General features: G+C 38.0%; 5 protein-coding genes across 6 annotated transcripts; 3 read left to right on the forward strand and 2 right to left on the reverse strand.

Moving 5' to 3' along the window:
- Positions 1-3,523: 3,523 nt before the first annotated feature.
- On the reverse strand, positions 3,524-4,512 carry LOC106413954 (VQ motif-containing protein 1). The gene has a single exon (XM_013854676.3). The coding sequence runs from the start codon at positions 4,253-4,255 to the stop codon at positions 3,962-3,964; it is 294 nt and encodes a 97-aa protein (XP_013710130.1). The 5' UTR covers positions 4,256-4,512; the 3' UTR covers positions 3,524-3,961.
- Positions 4,513-5,950: 1,438 nt separating this feature from the next.
- LOC106415537 (glutathione S-transferase U26) lies at positions 5,951-7,161 on the forward strand. The gene is made up of 2 exons (XM_013856286.3): positions 5,951-6,368; positions 6,650-7,161. The coding sequence occupies exons 1-2, from the start codon at positions 6,054-6,056 to the stop codon at positions 6,992-6,994; spliced, it is 660 nt and encodes a 219-aa protein (XP_013711740.1). The 5' UTR covers positions 5,951-6,053; the 3' UTR covers positions 6,995-7,161.
- A 1,541-nt stretch (positions 7,162-8,702) lies between these two features.
- On the forward strand, positions 8,703-10,021 carry LOC106414742 (CASP-like protein 2A1). The gene is made up of 3 exons (XM_013855342.3): positions 8,703-9,003; positions 9,424-9,544; positions 9,642-10,021. The coding sequence occupies exons 1-3, from the start codon at positions 8,807-8,809 to the stop codon at positions 9,915-9,917; spliced, it is 594 nt and encodes a 197-aa protein (XP_013710796.2). The 5' UTR covers positions 8,703-8,806; the 3' UTR covers positions 9,918-10,021.
- On the reverse strand, positions 9,293-14,967 carry LOC106413048. 2 transcript variants are annotated; one of them, XM_048766424.1, is made up of 5 exons: positions 14,732-14,967; positions 13,085-13,188; positions 12,455-12,581; positions 11,835-12,181; positions 9,293-11,748 (listed from the first exon to the last, which is right to left on the reverse strand). In XM_048766424.1, the coding sequence occupies exons 4-5, from the start codon at positions 11,973-11,975 to the stop codon at positions 10,066-10,068; spliced, it is 1,824 nt and encodes a 607-aa protein (XP_048622381.1). In that variant the 5' UTR covers positions 11,976-12,181; positions 12,455-12,581; positions 13,085-13,188; positions 14,732-14,967; the 3' UTR covers positions 9,293-10,065. The 2 variants fall into 2 exon arrangements, with proteins under 2 accessions (XP_048622381.1, XP_048622382.1); XM_048766425.1 differs by having other exon boundaries at positions 13,085-13,179; positions 14,732-14,958.
- Positions 14,968-15,429: 462 nt separating this feature from the next.
- LOC106414740 (translation initiation factor IF-2, chloroplastic-like) lies at positions 15,430-20,432 on the forward strand. The gene is made up of 12 exons (XM_013855339.3): positions 15,430-16,903; positions 17,017-17,049; positions 17,304-17,417; positions 17,592-17,741; positions 17,852-17,950; positions 18,040-18,102; positions 18,421-18,576; positions 18,674-18,739; positions 18,869-19,105; positions 19,197-19,472; positions 19,732-19,920; positions 20,084-20,432. Exons 1-12 carry the CDS (start codon positions 15,437-15,439, stop codon positions 20,243-20,245), a joined length of 3,012 nt encoding a protein of 1,003 aa, XP_013710793.2. The 5' UTR covers positions 15,430-15,436; the 3' UTR covers positions 20,246-20,432.
- The last annotated feature ends 34 nt before the right edge of the window (positions 20,433-20,466 follow it).

The raw sequence follows: 20,466 nt of genomic DNA on the forward strand, positions 1-20,466 counted from the left end.
CATACATGAGCAAAATAAATTAATTTCTACATTTTCTTTATTTTTGCAGGTACAACAAATTCGAGCCTTTCATCTTAGCTTCACAAGCAGACCAAGTTAGCTTCCTTCCATACCCTCAGATGAGAGAATCGGGAATAAATTGGTTAGCCGTGATCAAAGTTACACCTCGAGGACGAATCATCAGTGGAGAAGAACCACCATTGCAAGAAGAACAGATAAATGAAGTTGAAGAACCTGAACAAGAAATTGATGACATCCTTCTCATTGATCCGCATAATCATGAGTACGAAGATCTTACCGACGATGCCACAGACGAAGATGTTGAAGACGAGTTTAATGAAAATGATGATGTTTCTAGTGATGACGAGAATGTCGATGTATCCGATTGATATATTTGTTTTTAATAAGATTGATTTTCAGACTTAATGCATGTGATTTGATGGATTTAATCATGAAAAACTATTTATATAATTTGATTTTGTGTAAGGTGATGGGAGTTTGTATTAGAAATAAGAGATTGAGATTATAAGTTAAGGATTTGTGGTTTTAGAATTTGGGGTTTGGAATGGAAAAAATAGATTGAAGTTAAAGGAAAGATGGGTTTGGGGTTTGGAATATATGAAGTAGAAGATAAGAAAGATGGGGTTTGGGGTTTCGGGTTTCGGATTTTATGGATTTAAACATAATCCTCCTAGTTTCCTCGTAAAATAACGAGGAAATAACGACGAAATTAAAAACTAAAGAACGCGAGACTCGTTAATTCCACGTAAGCAGAAATCGTCGTAAAGACCTCGTAACCGGAAAACGCGGGCCTTGCTATTTCCTCGTAAAAAGAAAACATGGGCCTTGCTATTTCCTCGTAATTTAACATGGGCTTTACGAGGAAACAAAACGCAGGCCTTTGTAATTCCTCGTAAATTTATGAGGAAATTTTTTACGTCTACTTAGCGAGGAAATTTTGAATCCACCATACATGAGCAAAATAAATTAATTTCTACGTTTTCTTTATTTTTGCAGGTACAAGAAATTCGAGCATTTCATCTTAGCTTCACAAGCAGACCAAGTTAGCTTCCTTCCATACCCTCGGCTGAGAGAATCAGGAATAAATTGGTTAGCAGTGATCAAAGTTACACCTCGAAGACGAATCATCAGTGGAGAAGAACCACCATTGCAAGAAGAACATATAAATTAAGTCGAAGAACCTGAACAAGAAATTGATGACATCCTTCTCATTGATCCGCATAATCATGAGTACGAATATCTTATCGACGATGCCACAGACGAAGCTGTTGAAGACGAGTTTAATGAAAATGATGATGTTTCTAGTGATGACGAGAATGTCGATGTATCCGATTGATGTATTTGTTTTTAATAAGATTAATTTTCAGACTTAATGCATGTGATTTGATGGATTTAATCATGAAAACCTATTTATATAATTTGATTTTGTGTAAGGTAATGAGAGTTTGTATTAGAAATAAGAGAATGAGATTATAAGTTAAGGAATTGTGGTTTTAGAATTTGGGGTTTGGAATGGAAAGAATAGATTGAGGTTAAAGGGAAGATGGGTTCGGGGTTTGGAATATATGAAGTAGAAGACAAGGAAGATGGGGTTTGGGGTTTCAGATTTTAGGGATAAAAATAATCCTCGTAATTTCCTCGTAAAATAACGACGAAATAACGACGAAATTAAAAAATAAAGAGCAGGACTCGTTAATTCCACGTAAGCAGAAATCGTCGTAAAGACCTCGTAACCGGAAAACGCGGGCCTTGCTATTTCCTCGTAAAATGAAAACACGGGCCTTGCTATTTACTCGTAATTTAACGTGGGCTTTACGAGGAAACAAAATGCGGGCCTTTGTAATTCCTCGTAAATTTACGAGGAAGTTACGAGGAAACGAAACACAGGCCTCGCTCATTCCACGTAAGTTTACGAGGAATTTACAACGACTACTAATTTTTTATATATACAAGCGAGCTTCGCCTCCCGTTTCCTCTCCACTTCCTCTCCCTTTCATAGCTATGGTACTTTCTCTCTCTATTTCCTCTCTAATTTGTTTCGTTTAGGGTAGATTAGGTGGTTAGTATAGGGAATTTAGATAGGTTTACTGATTAGTGTTGATTAAGTGGTTAATGTAGAGAATTTTGTTAGATTTATAGAATTTGTTAATCCGGAATGGGAGTCCTTGTTGAGGAACTTGCGACGACAAAATCTCATTCCAGGCGAGTCATCATCCCACACACATGCCGAGGCGGATGTAGAGAGGACGAGTGATGAATTCTACCGAGCGATGAACGACTCTTAGTTCTTTTTTTCGGTTCTTGTATTATAAATTCAAAACTTATTTATATATAAAATATTTTGGTATTGATTTTTTTAGAATTTTAATTTTCTTAATAAATTAAATAATTTTAATTATTTTAAATTATATTTTTGTATTCTGTCAAATAAAACGAAGCAAATTCGTAGCTAATTTACGATTTCTTTACGTGGAAACTTAACGAGTATTTTACGAGAAAAACCTTACGAGGAAATGACGAGGAATAATAAACGAGTACTTTACGAGGAAATGCTTTCAAGTTATTTACGTGTTCTTTACGAGAAAATACTTTCGAGATATTTACGTGTAATTTACGAGGGGCACCTTTCGAGGTATTTACGAGGAAATGAAGCGACGTCTTTACGTGGAATATTTATGTGGTTTTTACGACGAAATATTGTTCTTCGTCTTTACGACGAAATCATTTCCTCGCTAAGTTACGACGAATTGGCGAGGAAATATGCGTTACGACGAACGTTTAACGACGAAACGTGTTTCCTCGCTAATTCCTTGTAAACCCGATTTTATGAGGAATTAGCGAGGAAAACCGCCGTCGTTAAATTTGTGTTTCTTTGTAGTGAAACTTCTTTTCTGTCAACTTCTAATGGTAGTTAGAAACAACTTTGTTAAAAACTGATAACTTTACCATTTGGAACATAACACACGCGGCCAGGATAGGGTTTAAAGTAACATATGACCAAATATTAGGAAGTGACTATAATAAATAACAATACTCACATTTACATTTTAGATTTGTTTTTATATGAAATTAAATGGACGTGGACAGTCCAAATTCCAAAGTGAGAGAAGGTAAAAAGTGTACTTGATAATATTCAAGAACCAAAGACAAAGGCATGTGGGGATTTATACCCTAAAACCCTGAAGCTCCAAAGATGACCACCACCACACTTAAATTCTTATGTTCTCATTCAAAATCAAAGAGACCAAAGCATGTGAATCTTCATTTTCTCGTCCTTCTTTGACATTTCCACAACTACTAACTATTCCATTACTCGGTCCCTTAGCATCATCCTCCACTATTCCATCACAATGTACAGCTCTCACTAATAATCAATACAATGCTGAAACATCAAAATCACATCTTGTAAAATCACAATTTGTATTTCATTCCTTTCATAGCTTTGCATGATCATTATAACCTCAAGTTCGCAAGATATCCTTCCTTCAAGCATGCATACTTATTTGAAAAGTGCAAAACACTAATTTCCTCTTCTTTTTTTTTACATTTCTAGATTACATTGATCATAAAGCAAGTTACACACTGATTTGTTTACACCAAGTTGGCGAGTTAAGACAAACTCCCAAAGACTAAAAGCCAGCGGAACAAACAATGTTCCCTAGAAACAAAAGCCGACAGAACCATAGTGATTCTCCGGAGACTTAACTACAACTTATCAAACACCATTTAAAAGGCCAGAGTACACACAATAAGCAGAACCAACATCTTTAAGCAAAACACCCTATAAAGAGAAATCATATTAAGCAAACGAAATCAAAATATAGGTTCGCTCGTGTTTAAGGGCTTTAAGATACAAAGATGAGACCCAATGGTTTTAACAACCACGAGAAAAACTAAACCAGATAGTTAAAAAAACAACGTATTTTAAAATTTTCACTAGTCAAGTTTCTGACCATAGATTAAACAATTCGCCGACCGGAGGCATCTCCCTAAAAAATCTATCGAACTCCGTCGTCTCTACACCTCCCTCGGCTTCTCTTCCGCCGCCAAAATACTGATGTGATGAATCTTTTCCACCGTACCCTTGAGCGGAGAATTCGAAAGGACCCTCAGCGACGACGGCGTTTTTACCGGTGAGTTCTTGAACAATCGACTTGAAGCTCCGAGCATCTGTTTGGACATACCGTGTGTTAATGAAGACAACCTTCATCGGCTCAGACCTAACCCTAGACATACTTTGATGATCTACTTTTTTTTTACGACAACAAAATTAGAATGTGTTTTGGCTCTGAGTAATTTGTCTTTTGAATCTCCAGATGCTTGTTGTATTGTATATGTGTAGACAAATGCATGGGTATATATATATACAGAGAACCAAAAAATTATGTGTTGTATTTTAAAAGTATATATTTCAGAAACATTTAGTGTTGCGATTCCTTATGAACTATATGGATAATAGCATATTTCTTTATTGTTGTAGCATAATTTAAAATCATATATAAACGCAACTATTATATAGGTTGGAATGATATATTGATTCTGGAACATGCTTACGTATGGTGTTACGATCATAGGCTTTTTCATGAATAACGATTTTTTTTTATATAAGGAGTGGCGCTGATTTTCCACTCACTATAGAAATTTGACTCAGTTAACCAACGTTGCATTATAAGAAAGAGGTTTGTAACTGAATGGATCAAATTAAACTGGAGATTGTAACTTTATTTGATAGATACTTTTTTACACAAATTTGATAGGTGTTTAGAATTTTATACGAGTAACAAAAACTATTTATAATTTTTGACAAAAAAGGAAAAATATTAATTTATGGTCTTTTTTTAACGAAAATATTAATTTATGGTCAATCACGGTATTATTACATTGTTTATATATATATGTTGTCTTTGACGGAAATTCTTGTATGGGGTAAAACAGGTTTGACCGGTATTATTCTAGCAGCCTTGACTGACCAAGTACTAGATGGACTTTTGTTATTATTATCTGAAAACCATTGATCGAGAAAATAATCATATTATATACTGTAGTTTAGTGGGTCAAAGACTCAAAGCACGCCTTAGTTGATCGAGTATGTGGAATCACATCACGTACCGTCGCTCTGATACTCTAAACTAAAGGAAACAACAGAATGGATCCTTATTAATAATGGGCCACGGTTCAGGCTTTTGATTCTATGTTCAACCCATAACGGGCCGGCTTAGTTCACGTTTCGGGCCGAATACTGTATGTCTAACTAAAACAAGTTTTTCAAACTGTCCCTTGCATCAAATTAGTTTTGAACTTTGTGTTTATGTCGCCATTCAATTTAAATTTGTAGATAGCATATTTTTGTTAGAGCCAAAGCTTAAACAATATAAAAAATTTAAAATATTTGCCGACAAAATGTATAATAACTTTTTACTTTTTGTTTGGTTCAACCGTATAACAATTTCCAAGTACATAATCAAACAACACATGCAGCTGGAGTAGCATTAGAAAAAGACCCAGATAGATGCCACGTTATGATTTAATACCAAATCAATGGTTTAATGACCAAATCAATGGTTTAATGATCGTAATATAAGTCAAATCATATAAGCCTTACTTTAAGCAACAAGAAAGAAAGTACAGTTTCCGATAATAAAAACGCATACTACTGTACTGGTATTATTTAAAAATTCTCAATAATACAGTGATATCTCCTTCCGAATCGAGATGTTAGTTGACAAATAACTATAAAAATATATCATATCTCGACTGAAATCATGGATATATTAAGAAAATAATAACTAAGATAATGGCGTAAACGTGAACATCTATATTAGTCACATATTTATATAAGGAAAAAAATAAATTTAAAATATTATATAATTAATTATGTGATGTTACGTGTAGCACTAAACTACGAAAACCCTATTTTCGTGGTTACTCTATAAAGACGAGAAGACCAATCTCTTTATCTTCAGTCTACATATTCAAGAAAGACATTAATAATAATAAGTGCGCAGTTGAAAACAGTTGTTGATCTAAAAAAAATGGCGGACGAAGTGATTCTTCTTGATTACTGGCCAAGCATGTTCGGGATGAGGACGAAGATGGCTTTGGCTGAGAAAGGAGTGAGTTATGAGTACATCGAGACAGATCCATGGATTAAGACTCCTTTACTCATCGAGATGAATCCCATTCACAAGAAGATTCCTGTTCTCATCCACAAAGGTAAACCGATCTGTGAATCTCTTATCCAGCTCGAGTACATCGATGAGGTTTGGTCCGGTACATACCCAATGCTCCCCTCTGATCCTTACCAGAAAGCTCAAGCTAGGTTCTGGGCAGATTTCATTGACAAAAAGGTAAACGATCTCTTTTGAAATACATGATAGAGCCCAATAAGACGTCTATTGGTTTAGTCTAAATTTTTTTTAATCAAAATTTTAGGACCGGTTCAGTTGAAATATAATCTTTTGTATAAATATTCTTTTGATCAGATTGATTTAAATATAATCGAAGATTTAGGTGTTTTCTTTACTAGGCTTTCTTGATTGATGTGTAAAGATTCAAGAACTTGTATTTTTTCCAAAAAAAATCTGATTGTTAATGACTTTGTTTGATTCTTGTTGTGTGTTGTGTTCAGTTTTATGACCCATCATGGAAAGTATGGGGAACAAATGGAGAAGAGCAAGTTGCAGCCAAGAAAGAACTGCTTGAACATTTCAAGACACTTGAAACAGAGCTTGGAGACAAAACTTACTACGGTGGGGAAGTGTTTGGGTTCCTAGACATCGCGTTGATGGGTTATTACAGCTGGTTCAAAGCTATGGAGAAGTTTGGTGAGTTCAGTATCGAAACAGAGTTCCCTAAGTTGACTGAGTGGACGAAGAGGTGTTTAGAGAGAGAGAGTGTGGTTAAGGCATTGACTGATTCTGATAAGATACTCGAGTATGCTTATGTCCTCAGGAAGAAGTTTGGAGCCGAGTAGATGCTTTTGATGTTTGCCTTACTTGGTCTGAACAGTGAACACACAAGGAAACAAAATGGTTCGGTATCATGTTCTGTTCTCATGTGATATCTGTATTTTCTTTGTTTGTGTACTTTCTACTTTCTAAAAGCATGAAAATCGATAATAAAATAAATGTTTGAATTGGATATCTATAATCTCATCAAATCAAGAAAACCGATTTAAAATTCTGAATGACTTTTGATTTTATTGAATTAGTTTTTTGGTTATATATTCGATAAATGAAAAAATTGAACCCATAAAATATAAAAAGCAAAAAATGCAAGATTTATTTATTCAACTCAAACAACTCAAAAGTCATAGATTAAAAAAAAATATATATATTCGTAATACTAAAAAAAGACCCCAGCTCACGAACCATACATTTTCGTTCAGAGGACATGTTCTTCCTTTCATGCCTAAACACGAAAGTAATTCGTATATTTGATATTTTTTTTGTCCATCAACTATGTCAATATCATCTGACACTGACACCCCATAGCCAATAATTGATCCATTTCCAATTACAATACATAGCTGAATTTAACGAGTCAAGTACTTGTTCTGCTGTTTATAATGGAATATAAATATTTATTAATTAACAACACACATCATGCTGTTTTGATGTTTAAACTATTCGCTCCCAATATTTACCTGATAATGATAAAAATTCAAAATGTTTAGGGAATGAGTATGGCTGTTAACCAAGGCTTATGATTATGGAAATTTGGAGGCAGAGGGAAAAAAAACTTTGCAGCAAGAGTATTTATTTGTTCCACCAAATATTTACCTGATAATGATAAAAATTCAAAATGTTTAGGGAATGAGTATGGCTGTTAACCAAGGCTTATGATTATGGAAATTTGGAGGCAGAGGGAAAAAAAACTTTGCAGCAAGAGTATTTATTTGTTCCACCAAAAATCACAGCGGGCTATTATTCATAGTTAGTTGCTTTTTATTAAAGGGGTCAACAAACCAAGTAAACCACTATTTATTCATAGTTAGTTGCTTTTTATTAAAGGGGGAAAAACATACTATATAGCAACACTATTAGTTACTCGATCTATACATTTACTCTCTACAAAGAACAAATGTTCGAGAACGTAGTGTCGGTCACGAGATTGGAACAGCTCCAAATTTTAGTATCCTATAAACATGGTTTGCATTTCTGAAAATATATAGACGAAGAAATATTTACTTCAAAGTTCAAACCTAGCTAGGGTTCTTTGATATACATATACTTAACCGGTTTCCTAACTCAGTCCGGAGACCATATATCGTAAGAAACGTAACTATGATTTTCTGTAAACATATACGATGCTTTGTTACGTGTTAGTATTAGCTACAGTTTTCTTAAGACTGAAGCGAGAAACGACGTCACAGTAAAAGAGATGGATACCAATCTTTTTTTTATATATATATATATATAGAAATTTCTTATAACGTCGTATCTACACAAAATATTACAATGAATTGATTATAGTTATAGAGCGGCGTACTAACAATCACAATGACTTAGGTTAGATCGTACTGGAGCGATCTAATCTTCACATGTTTGGCGTTGTTGTCAATTTGGAAACCCTTAAATGTTCCGTCTAGGGAAGTGTGATATGATTGTCGTGAATATCGAAATTAAATGCATTCACCAACCCTATCGATCCAACACTTTCTTTTATCCCATTTAATTCCACACAATAAAATCATCACAACTTGTTTATAACCACATTTCCCCCTCAACAGCAACCACAACAAGAGAAAGTGATAGGAGAAACAAAAAAAAAAGTGAAGAAGAAAATGGAGAAGAGTGATGATCATCACAAGACTAGCAACGGCGTTTCTTGGGAGGATGGTAGTACGGGAATCCGAACCGCCGAGACAATGCTCCGTTTAGCTCCGGTGGGGCTTTGCCTTGCAGCGCTTGTTATCATGCTTAAAGACTCTCAGGATAATGAGTTCGGCTCAATTTCTTACTCCAATCTCTCAGCATTCAGGTATCTTATATCTAATTATATTATCTTCAATATTTAGAGTTTCATCTCCTTGCCTACTATATTTAGTATTCACGATTAGGGCTTATGACATGGTGTACCGAATCTCACCATAGACATAAAAATCATTTTAGTTCCAAGAGACTGACTGTAATTATGTGTATATATTTTTATATTTTTCTCAGTTTTTGTAACCAGACCACATAACTTACAGGTTTATTAACTCATTTGGACAGTTAAACCAAACAAACCCCGCTTTAATTCTATACATACTAAACTATGAGGAGACGTATTAGTCAAGTTACATGTGTTGATTATTTAACTTAAGATTTGTTTCAGAAAGGGTTAAATGGTTATGCTATATGGACGAAAAAAATAATGAATGATTAGTGATGGTAATAATGAACCTTAATTACCGATTAGGTACTTGGTGCACGCAAATGGAATATGTGCAGGCTACTCTCTTCTCTCAGCAGCCATTTCTGCCATGCCTGACTCTTCTTCCACAATGCCTCGTGTTTGGACCTTCTTCTGTCTCGACCAGGTCTCACACTAGATCTTGATTATACATTCGGTTTTATCATCAAATGACCCGCTCTTAATAGTACTAATTAATTAATTTAATAACCTGGTCATCTCAGATTCTGACCTACGTGGTTCTTGCTGCTGGAGCTGTGTCTACTGAAGTTCTGTACTTGGCCTACAAAGGAGACGATGCCATTACATGGAGCGACGCGTGCAGTTCCTTTGGTAGTTTCTGCCATAGAGCCACCGCTTCTGTCATAATCACATTCGTTGTGGTTTGCTTCTATGTCGTTCTCTCTCTAATCTCCTCTTATAAGCTCTTTACTCGCTTCGATCCTCCAGCTATCGCTGACTCAAACAAAAACGTCGAAGTTGCTGCCTTCGGAAGTTGATCAGTAGCTCTTTTAGTTAAGACATCTCTAATTTGTCATGTTTACATGTTTCTACTATTATCTTTTAACTTTGATCATGGAAGATAATGCTTTTGTCTTTGTCATGTGCTTGCCTTTACCCATCACGTGGGTGGTTTGAATTAATGGCTTAAACATGAGAATCACACACCTTGAAAATTGATATAAACCCAATCAAAGCTGTCTGATTCAGAATTATGTCGTCGTTCATCAACACATTCATGTTGCTCATCTTTTCGCCGCTTTCAACAGATTCAGCCTTCGATGAATCAACAATTTTAGAGCCACTGTCCGCCCTTTCAACATATTGAGACACCCTATCTTGACTATCCCCGAGCCTATCTTCTTGATCCATTTCTTCAGGAACAAAATCATCAGTAACGCCTTGGTCTGGTGCGAACTCTCCCAGATCTTCTATGACTTCTGCAACTGGTTCCATATCTCCAACAACGCTATCTCCTCTATGGACTGAAACGTCCGCTCCGTGGATCTCTGCCTCGTGACTTGCACCCATTCCGACACTACCCCCACTTACACCTAAACTCGGCCCATCTCTTTCCTGAGCTGTGACAGTCTCTGTGTTCAGTACTTCATCGCCGTCATTTATGCTGCCAATGCCTTGTTCAGCATTAGACCGAACATGAGCTGGTTGGAAGCATGCACTCTGCTGAGCTTGATTGCTTAAATTCAGCTCTGAAGGATCGTTGAAGTCCGCACTTTGAGCTGTCGCCACAGAGGGATAATTTACATCATCAAAATCCCCTGGACGGTTTTCTACACTTTCCATAGAATCATCATTGGCACTGTGGCAAATTGTATCCATCGCAATGACAGAGGAAGCACATGCGGAGTCTCTGGCACCTGGGAAAGCCACAGCTTGTTCATTTCCTTCACTTCTATTTACTTCCCTCTCGTTTTCAGCATCCACTGAGTGACTTGGCCCACCCACTGATAAATCTCTCCCATAAAAGGGAAGACAAGTTTCTTGCACTTCAGAGCCTCGGGTACGCTTTGAAGGCCCTGCTGAGTCGTCGTTAACCTCATCACCATCACGGTCAACAACAGACCCTTCAACACTGTCTGCATGTTGTATCCGTAGATAAGGTGGCCTATCAGCCGTGCTTCCACCATCTTCCAGGTTCCGTTTACGAGTACTTGCCCCTCGTGATTCATATGAAGCAGCACGATCACCAGTCTCACTTCCTGAAGGTTGCCTTCGCATAACTTCCTTTCCTCTATCACTAAATTGGTAATTATCACGCGTCACAGACATGTTCAGCTGCGCAGAGGATGATGTACCAGCTGCAGTTTGATAGAAGCTTGTACCTGTATTTGATACTAATCTTCTTTTAACCGATGTTTCAGCCTCGTCAACATCTTCATTTTGCTGCTGTTCCATGCCTCCATTAGCAAACCATCCATTGATTCCACTTGTTTCACTAGTTCCACGTGTCACTCCCATTTTCTTGCTTGTTTCAGGAAGATTGGCATTGATAGGCGCAAGTGGAACCGGTCTAGAAGTGGTCAAGAAGTCCCAAATTCTGATGGTTACACCGCATAAACTACAATCCAACAAAGGTGATCTGGATTCTGATTTATATTCTGGACCCAAAACTTCATAATTTCCAGAGGCTTTTCGAGATGAAGCCGAGAACTGTTTCATACTTGGACCAGGATCTTGTAGACGACTTTGATTTCTAGCTGGGCCTGAAGGGCACCCATTTCTAGTTGACTGGGCAGAATGTTCTTCACAGTCTTGGATATTTGGAAGCCATCTAGGCTCCCATCCACATAGGCTTATCAGCTTTTGAGCCTAAAAGATAAAATTCATATTAGAACTAGTAGCAGTTTATGGCTGGTACGCGTGAGAATATAAAGCATATATTCCTGAGTTCTTACGCGAGCGTAGTTACTGAGAGCCTCTTCTTTAGACGTTTCTGTAGCTGAGATATTACCCATTCTAAAACTGGGATCATCATTGGCATAGACTTGAGGCAGTGCCAAAAGACGGTCAATTTGCGGCCCTCTTGAAGCACGCATCTGGTTAATTGCAGACACCGAAACAATAGGTAGGGAATAGAATTGTAGGAGCCCATCACAGCGATCCTTGTAACCTCCAATCAAGGCTGATGGAGGAGTTGGAGGAAACTGAACTAAGCTTTCTGGACAACAATTTCATACCCAAGGACAAGAGCTCTCATGTGCGACATCAAGCTGCTTCGAGAATTCTTCTCTGATACTATCAGCTGTCACCAAAGATGAGTAAGAAATATCAATGCTTAGCAGCATATATAACGAGAGTGTATAATTCATGTCCGACAATTTTTTCTTGCTTAGGAGAAAAAAAAGACTGCGACCCAAAAAAAAACTCTTTTCATCGGTTAGATCAAAATTCGTGGTACCAGAATGCTCAGAAAGACTGAGAAATTATCCTTTTTGTACAGTTCAAGAGAAAGAAGATGATGCCAACAGTTAGCAAGAAAAAGAAGATACGATATGTTCCAATAACAAGAACTAACCTTCGGGATGATTCAACGAATTTTGTGTAGGAGAGTAATGTAAACTGGATCCACAGTACTCGCACTCAATTTTGTCTAAGTCAACACTAACCCATCCTTTCTGAGCACAAGTCAATGAACTAGCTGTCTGTAAACAAAAAATATACCATGACAAAACACACCTTTAGTCAAACAGCATTTCTTTCAACCAGTAGAAACTTGCAACAGATATCACAGGCAAAAGGAAATGACCAAATGAAAATAGACCACGAAGAAAACACCACCAACGAAGCAGCAGTACTATTCAGTCTACTCTTCCAATTTTTTTTTCATTCCGGTTTATATCTGATACAACCCATCATTCTCATGACTTTTCAACATAAGAGCACATTAAATATACTGGTGAATCAACTATACCAATTTTTTTTTAACCAATGAAGAATCTACAGGAAGCTATTTGCCATCAGCATTCATACCAAAGAAAAATCCAAGCACTATATTGACTAGATTTATGAAAACAAAACATAAATTTTGGTGGGATATGTGCACTACAGACTGCAGAATTACCTCTTTCCAAAAAAAAAAAAAAAAGCTTTGGTGAGTATAGACATATGAAAGTGCACAAGGGAAATGAGAAAACAAGAGTCTTACTTTGGGTTTGGCAAGCCAATTAGAAGGCTTGAAAGTTGCAAGGCGTCTAAGTAAATCTCCTCTATCCCAAGGTCTACAAGAACGCCCTGATGATCCTACAAAAGCTGTTAACGAATTGAGCTGAAATTAATCCTCTCCAAAACCAAACATTCAAATAAATTAGAAGCAGGCCCTGTTCGTTTGTACATCTGGAAGATGCATCCAGATGGTCCATCTAGATGTCTTATCCAGATGGAGGGTATTGTTCGTTTCTTTATTTCGTTCATGCATCCAGATGAATCATCTGAATGCAACTACGTTCGTTCGCTTTTCATTTTTTTTAATTCCATCTGCATCCTGGTGGACTTGTTAATAAAATAACTAAAATATAATTTTTTACGTTTCGGCGGAAAAATAGCATTTTTACGGTTTTGGCCGAAAATATTTTTGCGGTTTTTGAGGAAATATGTGTTTTTCACGAAAAGTGCATTTTTATGGTTTTGGCGGAAAAATACGTTTTATGGGTTTGGCTGAAAATTACGTTTTTGCGGTTTGGACGGAAAAAGTGTGTTTTGAAGTTTTGGCGGGAAAAGTGTTTTTGACTGGGAAAAGTTTTTTTTTCACGATTTTGGCAGGAAAAGTTTTTTTTGGCGATTTTGGCGGGAAAAGTTTTTTCACGATTTTGGCGGGAAACACATTTTTCCAGTTTTGGCGGGAAAATACATTTTTCCAGTTTTGGCGGGAAAATGCGTTTACCGGTTTTGGCGGGAAATGCGTTTTTCCGGTTTTAGCGGGAAAATGCGGTTTTCCGGTTTTGGCGGGAAAATGCGGTTTTCCGGTTTTGGCGAGAAAATTCTATTTTTCGGTTTTGGCGGGAAAATTGTGTTGTCCAGTTTTGGCGAGAAAATGTGTTTTTCCGGTTTTGGCGGGAAAATTGCATTTTTCCGGTTTTGGCGAGAAAATGCTTTTTGCAGTTTTGGCCGGAAAATGCTTTTTGCGGTTTTGGCCGGAAAATGCTTTTTGCGGTTTTGGCGGGAATATGCATTTTTTGGGTTTTGGCGGGAAAATGCGTTTTTTTGGTTTTCGTCGAAAAGTGCGGTTTTACTGGTTTAGCTGAAAAATATGTTTTTATGAAAATGTGTGTTTTATGTTTTTTTTTTGCGGAAAAATGCATTTTGCGGTTTTGGCGGGAAAGTGTGTTTTTCAGTTTTTGCGAGAAAATGCATTTTTTTGGTTATAGCGGAAAAATATATATGCAAAAAATAGAATTTACGGTTTGAAAATAATATTTTGATTTTAAATTGTCATTTTTGTCATTAATCATTTTGGACTGAACTAGATGCATCTGCATCCAGATGCACCATCAAAACTCACCTTCATTTGGGTGACAATTTGAGATGAGTTTTTAAAAATTCAGCTGGGTGATCCATCTGTATGTAGCATTATAATGCACAAAACGAACATCAATTTGCATAGATGGATCACCTGGGTGAGCAAACGAACAGGGCCGCAGTTGCTTAGCCAATCATTGCGGATATACAACTCTCAAACAACGAAACACTACCCCTAGCTAGATACGTTCTATGCTCCAATTCAACGAAATCAATCGAATTAAACTCGAAATCACCACAAATTCCACATTTTTTAAAACTCGATCTGCAATGATACCTGGCTGCAGCAGTTAGAGGTGGAGAAGGCGATCTAGCAGAGCGGCGTCGGAATCGGTTAATGGGAGTGGCGGAGGCGGAAGCAGAAGCCGAGGCTACACTGTTCCGTTTACTCCTAGGCTTTACGTTCTGCGAACTCTCACTATCACCCTCTTCCTTCATCCTCCTCAGTCAACGGCACTCTCTCTCTCTCTCTCTCTCTCTCTCTCTCTCTCTCTCGAGCTTCACTTTCAGCACAGTAGAGAGAGAAAATGTCGAAGCAAATCTCTTAGCGTTATTAATTAATCGAATTTAATTCTCTGTTTATTATCGATAATTTATTTAATTTAATCTCTTTTATCAAATCACGCAGGACTTACCGGGTCGGTATAAGGCGGGTCGATTTATGAATGGGCTTTTACTATTGAGCCCAATATTATTATTTTATTTAGTTTTTTTTCTTTTGTGTAATCCGCCAAAAAAATCAGGATAGGAGCAAAGCCACACAAGCTCAAGTTCAAAGTTATCCTTGAACTTCATCTTCTTCCTCTCTCTATCTAATCCAAATTGCTCATCGATTTTCAAATTAGCTTGATGATATCCGATTCAATTCGTCAATAATTCCGATTTTTCTTTTAAATTTCGTAGCTTTCTGGGTTGAAATTCGTTGGAGTTTCGTCTCTGCATGCCGAACTGGAATGAGATAAAGCTTCTGGGTTGAATTGAGATGCCGTCGATGCTGGTTCTCGTCGGCACATTGCCGTCGTTAGCTTCTCTGGTTAGTCCAGGAGGTGGTGGTGGTGCGAGTGTTTCGTCGTACGCATTAGTAAAAAGGGTTTCTTTGCCGAGGAGAAGCGTCAAAGGAGCTAAGAAATGGTTGTGTAGATATTCTCTTTCCACTAGTACTACTGACTTCATCGCTGAGCAAACTGTTTCTTTAGATTCTAACTCTTTTGAAGGAAGTATTGAAGAGGATGAGGGTGAGATCGTGCTCAAGCAGGCTCCTAAGCCTGTGTTGAAGCCCCCTGTGGCGAGGGTGAGTTCTGCTCCTTGGAGTAAGGAGGGTAAGTTTGATGGAGAAAAAGAAGAGAGGAGTAAGGTTATTGAGTCTCTTGGCGAAGTGTTGGATAAAGCTGAGAGGTTGGAGATTCCGAAACCGGTTAGTAAAGAGGGTGGTGAGGGTTTTAAGCCGTCACAGCCTAGTGCTAACAGTAGTAACTCCAAAGGTGATGGCTTTGGGACACGGAAGACGAAAACTATGAAGAGTGTGTGGCGTAAGGGTGATGCTGTTGCAGCTGTGCAGAAAGTTGTTAAGGAATCACCTAAAATTGATAATAAGGGAATGCAGGGTGATGCCAAATCAGGCACTCAATTGTCACCACCTCAGCAACCTTTAAGAGCTCAGCCACAGTTACAAGGCAGGCCTATGGTAGCTCAGCCACCTGTAAAGAAACCCATTTTAAAAGATCATGGTATGGCAACGAGGCCTTCAGGTCCCATCTTAAAAGATGTTGGTATGGCGTCAAAGCCTTCAGTTTCTGAAGAGGTTGATTCTAGCTCACAAAGTAAAGAAAGGAAGCCCATTTTGGTTGATAAGTTTGCATCCAAGAAAAAAGGTGTTGATCCTGTGGCCTCTCAGACTGTGTTGGCTCCTACCAAGCCTGGAAAGGGTCCACCTTCTAACAAGTTCAGAGTTGAGCAACGTAATAAAAAAAATGCATCAGCTAATCCAAGGCGAAGAATGGCTGCTGAAGATGACGCCGACGAAGATGCATCCGAGTTAAATGTCTCAATTCCAGGAAAAGGTAGAAAAGGGAGAAAATGGAGTAAAGCTAGTAGGAAGGCTGTAAGACTCCAGGCTGCCAGAGACGCAGCACCTGTTAAAGCTGAAATCTTAGAGGTAGAGGAAGAAGGCATGTCCATCGAGGATTTGGCTTACAACCTAGCCATAGGTGAAGGTGACATCCTTGGGTATCTATATTCAAAAGGGATTAGACCTGATGGTGTGCAGACCTTGGACAGAGAGATGGTGAGGATGATTTGTAGAGATTACGATGTTGAGGTCCTTGATGCTGATTCAGTTCAAGTTGAAGAAATGGCAAAGAAGAAGGAAAGTTTTGATGAAGAAGATTTGGAAAAGTTAGAAGACAGGCCTCCTGTCATCACGATTATGGGTCATGTGGACCACGGAAAGGTACGCACAGTTTGCTCTAACCTTATTTGTTTCTCACGTCCAACTCGGAGATGCAGAGTCCTTTAAGCAGCAGGTTTTTCCTAATTCATTTCCTAAATTTATCTATTTTGCAGACCACTCTTCTGGACTATATCAGAAAAAGCAAGGTACAAAACTTCATTATCTATGAGATTAGCTATATCCAACGTAACACTGATTTGCCTTTTTTTTATCAAGGAATCTTATTGTGGCCTCTTCAGTTCTTTATTTCTTTTAGAAGTGGATTGAGGATACCTTTGGCCTAAGAGTATAGATATCTGTTTTGCTTTCGGATTGTTTGTTTCTTTGTTCATTCGCTTATTGCCAAGGCTATTACTAGATAGTTGTTTCAGCTAATGTCTCTTCTCTGGGCATCTGCCAGGTTGCTGCTTCAGAAGCAGGGGGGATTACACAAGGAATTGGTGCATATAAGGTGTCAGTGCCTGTTGATGGGAAGTTGCAGTCCTGTGTTTTCCTTGATACTCCTGGACACGAGGTAGATCCCTTTTTCCTGCAAGTTGAATCCTCACACCTTCATTTCTGATGCTGAATTTTCATTGATCAAACTATTTTCCGTAGCTATTTTATATGTAGCATGCTTGTTGACTATCTCACATCTATTGCTGGACAACTATAATTTTGCTTATCTGACTTTTAAGAGCTCATCTAGGCGTTTGGTGCAATGAGAGCTCGCGGAGCACGGGTCACTGACATCGCAATCATTGTGGTTGCTGCTGATGATGGAATTCGACCTCAAACAAATGAAGCAATAGCTCACGCAAAGGCTGCTGGTGTCCCTATAGTCATAGCTATAAATAAGGTATAGGTCCATGTGACATCTGCGTTCTTCTATCTAGGAGTTGGGAAAGAATGAAAGATCCTACCTGTGTATATGTAATCTCTCTCATTCTGAATCCTTTCCCGTTCCAGATAGATAAAGACGGAGCTAGTCCAGAGAGAGTAATGCAAGAGCTTTCTTCAATTGGTTTGATGCCTGAAGATTGGGGTGGTGATGTGCCAATGGTTCAGGTTGGGATACATACTCTCATCACATATATGCTTCAGGCTCCATATATTCCATGGGGTCTCATATCATGCTAAATATTTACCTTTGACAGATCAGTGCGTTGAAAGGCGAGAATATCGATGATCTGTTGGAAACTGTCATGCTTGTTGCAGAGGTTAGTTTGTTATTCACCCCATTAAGCTGAAAGCAGATTTGCTTGATTTTTTTCTTTTTCTGGTAGATGCATAAAAAGCTTAAGTTAGCAGATTGTCCAATTTACGTGATCAGTTTTCTTAGAGTTCATTGCTCATAGTGGCTACAACGGACTTACTTATTTGCTCCAAAATGGGCCCAAAATCTTGCTTTAAGGAGTGGTTTAGACTTAAAAACCTTTACAACGAGGCTTCCATGCATAATTTTTTTTCTCCCTCTTTTCTGGTTTGGCTTCTCGTTGGCTTTTGTTTGTGGGTTGACTATATTGTGGTTGTTTCAGCTGCAAGAGTTGAAAGCAAACCCACACAGAAATGCCAAGGGCATTGTTATTGAGGCTGGACTTGATAAAGCGAAAGGACCATTTGCGACATTCATTGTTCAGAAGGGCACGTTGAGAAGAGGGGATGTTATTGTTTGTGGAGAAGCTTTCGGAAAGGTCTAATCAAAATTCAGTTTTCTCCTCAAGCCACATTGTGCAGATGGTATAAACTTGGATCTTACCTGCATTGGTCTTGCTCTGTTTCTGTGTTTAGGTACGAGCTTTATTTGATCACAGCGGCGAACGAGTTGATGAAGCTGGACCTTCCATACCTGTACAGGTTTGTAGTTTCATTATCTACCCTAACTTAAGTGTCATTTCTCACACACTACCGGGAATACTCGATGTAGCTTATGTTTCTTGCCCACAGAATCTTTATCCTTTGTTCTCATGTCTGGATTGATTTTAGGTGATTGGTTTAAATAATGTACCCATTGCTGGTGACGAATTTGAGATCGTCTCTTCACTTGATGTGGCGCGTGAGATGGCAGAAGCACGTGCAGTATCACTACGAGATGAAAGAATATCTGCAAAGGCTGGGGATGGTAAGGTCACCCTTTCTTCCTTGGCTTCTGCTGTATCAGCGAAAAAGATGTCAGGCTTAGATTTGCATCAGCTTAATATCATATTGAAGGTCGATGTACAGGTAAAGCGCCAGTTTGATCATTTATGTTAGCCATTTTGTTTTCCTATCCCATCTTATATGTGCTGATGCAAATCACCAATGTGACTACTAGGGATCCATTGAAGCTGTCAAACAAGCTCTGCAAGTTCTCCCTCAAGAGAATGTGACCTTGAAATTTTTGCTACAAGCGACAGGGGCTGTGAGCAACAGTGATGTTGATCTAGCATCAGCGAGTGAAGCCATCATTTTTGGATTTAATGTCAAAGCATCTGGTTCTGTTAAGAAAGCTGCGGAAAACAAAGGTGTTGAGATCCGATTATATCGAGTTATCTATGAACTTATTGACGATGTACGAAACGCAATGGAAGGACTTCTTGAGTCTGTTGAGGTTAGCATCGATTTCATTAGCACTTCTGAAGCGTTTTCTTGTGTCTGATCTGATCAACAGCCTCTTTAGAGTTACACATGAAGATATCTCTTCTTTCCACTAGAGTTGGATCTCTTTTGTTTTTTATTGGTGAATTCTGAATTGCCCGAAAAAGTAAATCTCTGTAATATATAATGGGTTATCATAAAGCATAGGTTTTAGTGTCACTTCATGAGCTCTTTTGGAGTTTTGAAAATTAAATTCATGTGGCTATTGACAGGAACAAATACCAATTGGATCAGCAGAAGTTCGAGCTACTTTCAGCAGTGGAAGCGGTCGTGTGGCTGGATGCATGGTGAACGAAGGGAAGTTTGTCAAAGATTGTGGCATCAAGGTGATCCGGAAGGGTAAGACTGTACATGTTGGTGTCCTTGATTCTCTTAAGCGAGTTAAAGAAAATGTGAAAGAGGTAAACTTTTTTCCTAACCCACAGTTTTTATATTAAGAGTGATCATAGACCATCAACGTCCATCTTTACACGCTAAGATATGTTCCAAATCCAGTTCATATTTGGACTTTTAGACTTTGTTGCTTCGTCAATATAAACTTCTCTGTGGTTTTTATTGTTCTAGGTGAGTGCTGGATTAGAATGTGGTATCGGTATGGATGACTATGACGATTGGATCGAAGGAGACACCATCGAGGCCTTTAACGCGGTTCAAAAGAGGCGAACGCTTGAAGAAGCATCAGCTTCAATGTCTGCTGCAATCGAAGAGGCTGGAGTTGAATTGTAATTTTAGTCATCAAGGAAACTCAAGCAAACAGGGTAAGCTTTGTGTCTCACAACACTTTGGTTGGTACATTGTTTGTATGGTCGCATCTTGTATATGGTATATGTTTCTACATTCGGTTGATTGATGTAGGAAAAAATAACCCAAATGTGACAATATTTTATTTATAAAATCAAAAGGTAATTACTTATTTTAGTTATCTGTACAGAATCATTATTTGTTAT

Source organism: Brassica napus, chromosome C8 (genome assembly GCF_020379485.1).
Source record: "Brassica napus cultivar Da-Ae chromosome C8, Da-Ae, whole genome shotgun sequence".
NCBI lineage: Eukaryota > Viridiplantae > Streptophyta > Magnoliopsida > Brassicales > Brassicaceae > Brassica > Brassica napus.

Coding starts and splice junctions, on each gene's coding strand:
- LOC106413954 (XM_013854676.3), bottom strand. CDS start 4,255: ATGTCTAGGGTTAGGTCTGAGCCGATGAAGGTTGTCTTCATTAACACA.
- LOC106415537 (XM_013856286.3), top strand. CDS start 6,054: ATGGCGGACGAAGTGATTCTTCTTGATTACTGGCCAAGCATGTTCGGG. Junction 6,369..6,649: donor CAGATTTCATTGACAAAAAG/GTAAACGATCTC, acceptor TGTTGTGTTCAG/TTTTATGACCCATCATGGAA.
- LOC106414742 (XM_013855342.3), top strand. CDS start 8,807: ATGGAGAAGAGTGATGATCATCACAAGACTAGCAACGGCGTTTCTTGG. Junction 9,004..9,423: donor TCCAATCTCTCAGCATTCAG/GTATCTTATATC, acceptor ATTACCGATTAG/GTACTTGGTGCACGCAAATG. Junction 9,545..9,641: donor CCTTCTTCTGTCTCGACCAG/GTCTCACACTAG, acceptor TGGTCATCTCAG/ATTCTGACCTACGTGGTTCT.
- LOC106413048 (XM_048766424.1), bottom strand. CDS start 11,975: ATGCGTGCTTCAAGAGGGCCGCAAATTGACCGTCTTTTGGCACTGCCT. Junction 11,749..11,834: donor CTCTCAGTAACTACGCTCGC/GTAAGAACTCAG, acceptor TTTATCTTTTAG/GCTCAAAAGCTGATAAGCCT.
- LOC106414740 (XM_013855339.3), top strand. CDS start 15,437: ATGCCGTCGATGCTGGTTCTCGTCGGCACATTGCCGTCGTTAGCTTCT. Junction 17,742..17,851: donor TAGTCATAGCTATAAATAAG/GTATAGGTCCAT, acceptor TTCCCGTTCCAG/ATAGATAAAGACGGAGCTAG. Junction 18,740..18,868: donor GACCTTCCATACCTGTACAG/GTTTGTAGTTTC, acceptor GATTGATTTTAG/GTGATTGGTTTAAATAATGT.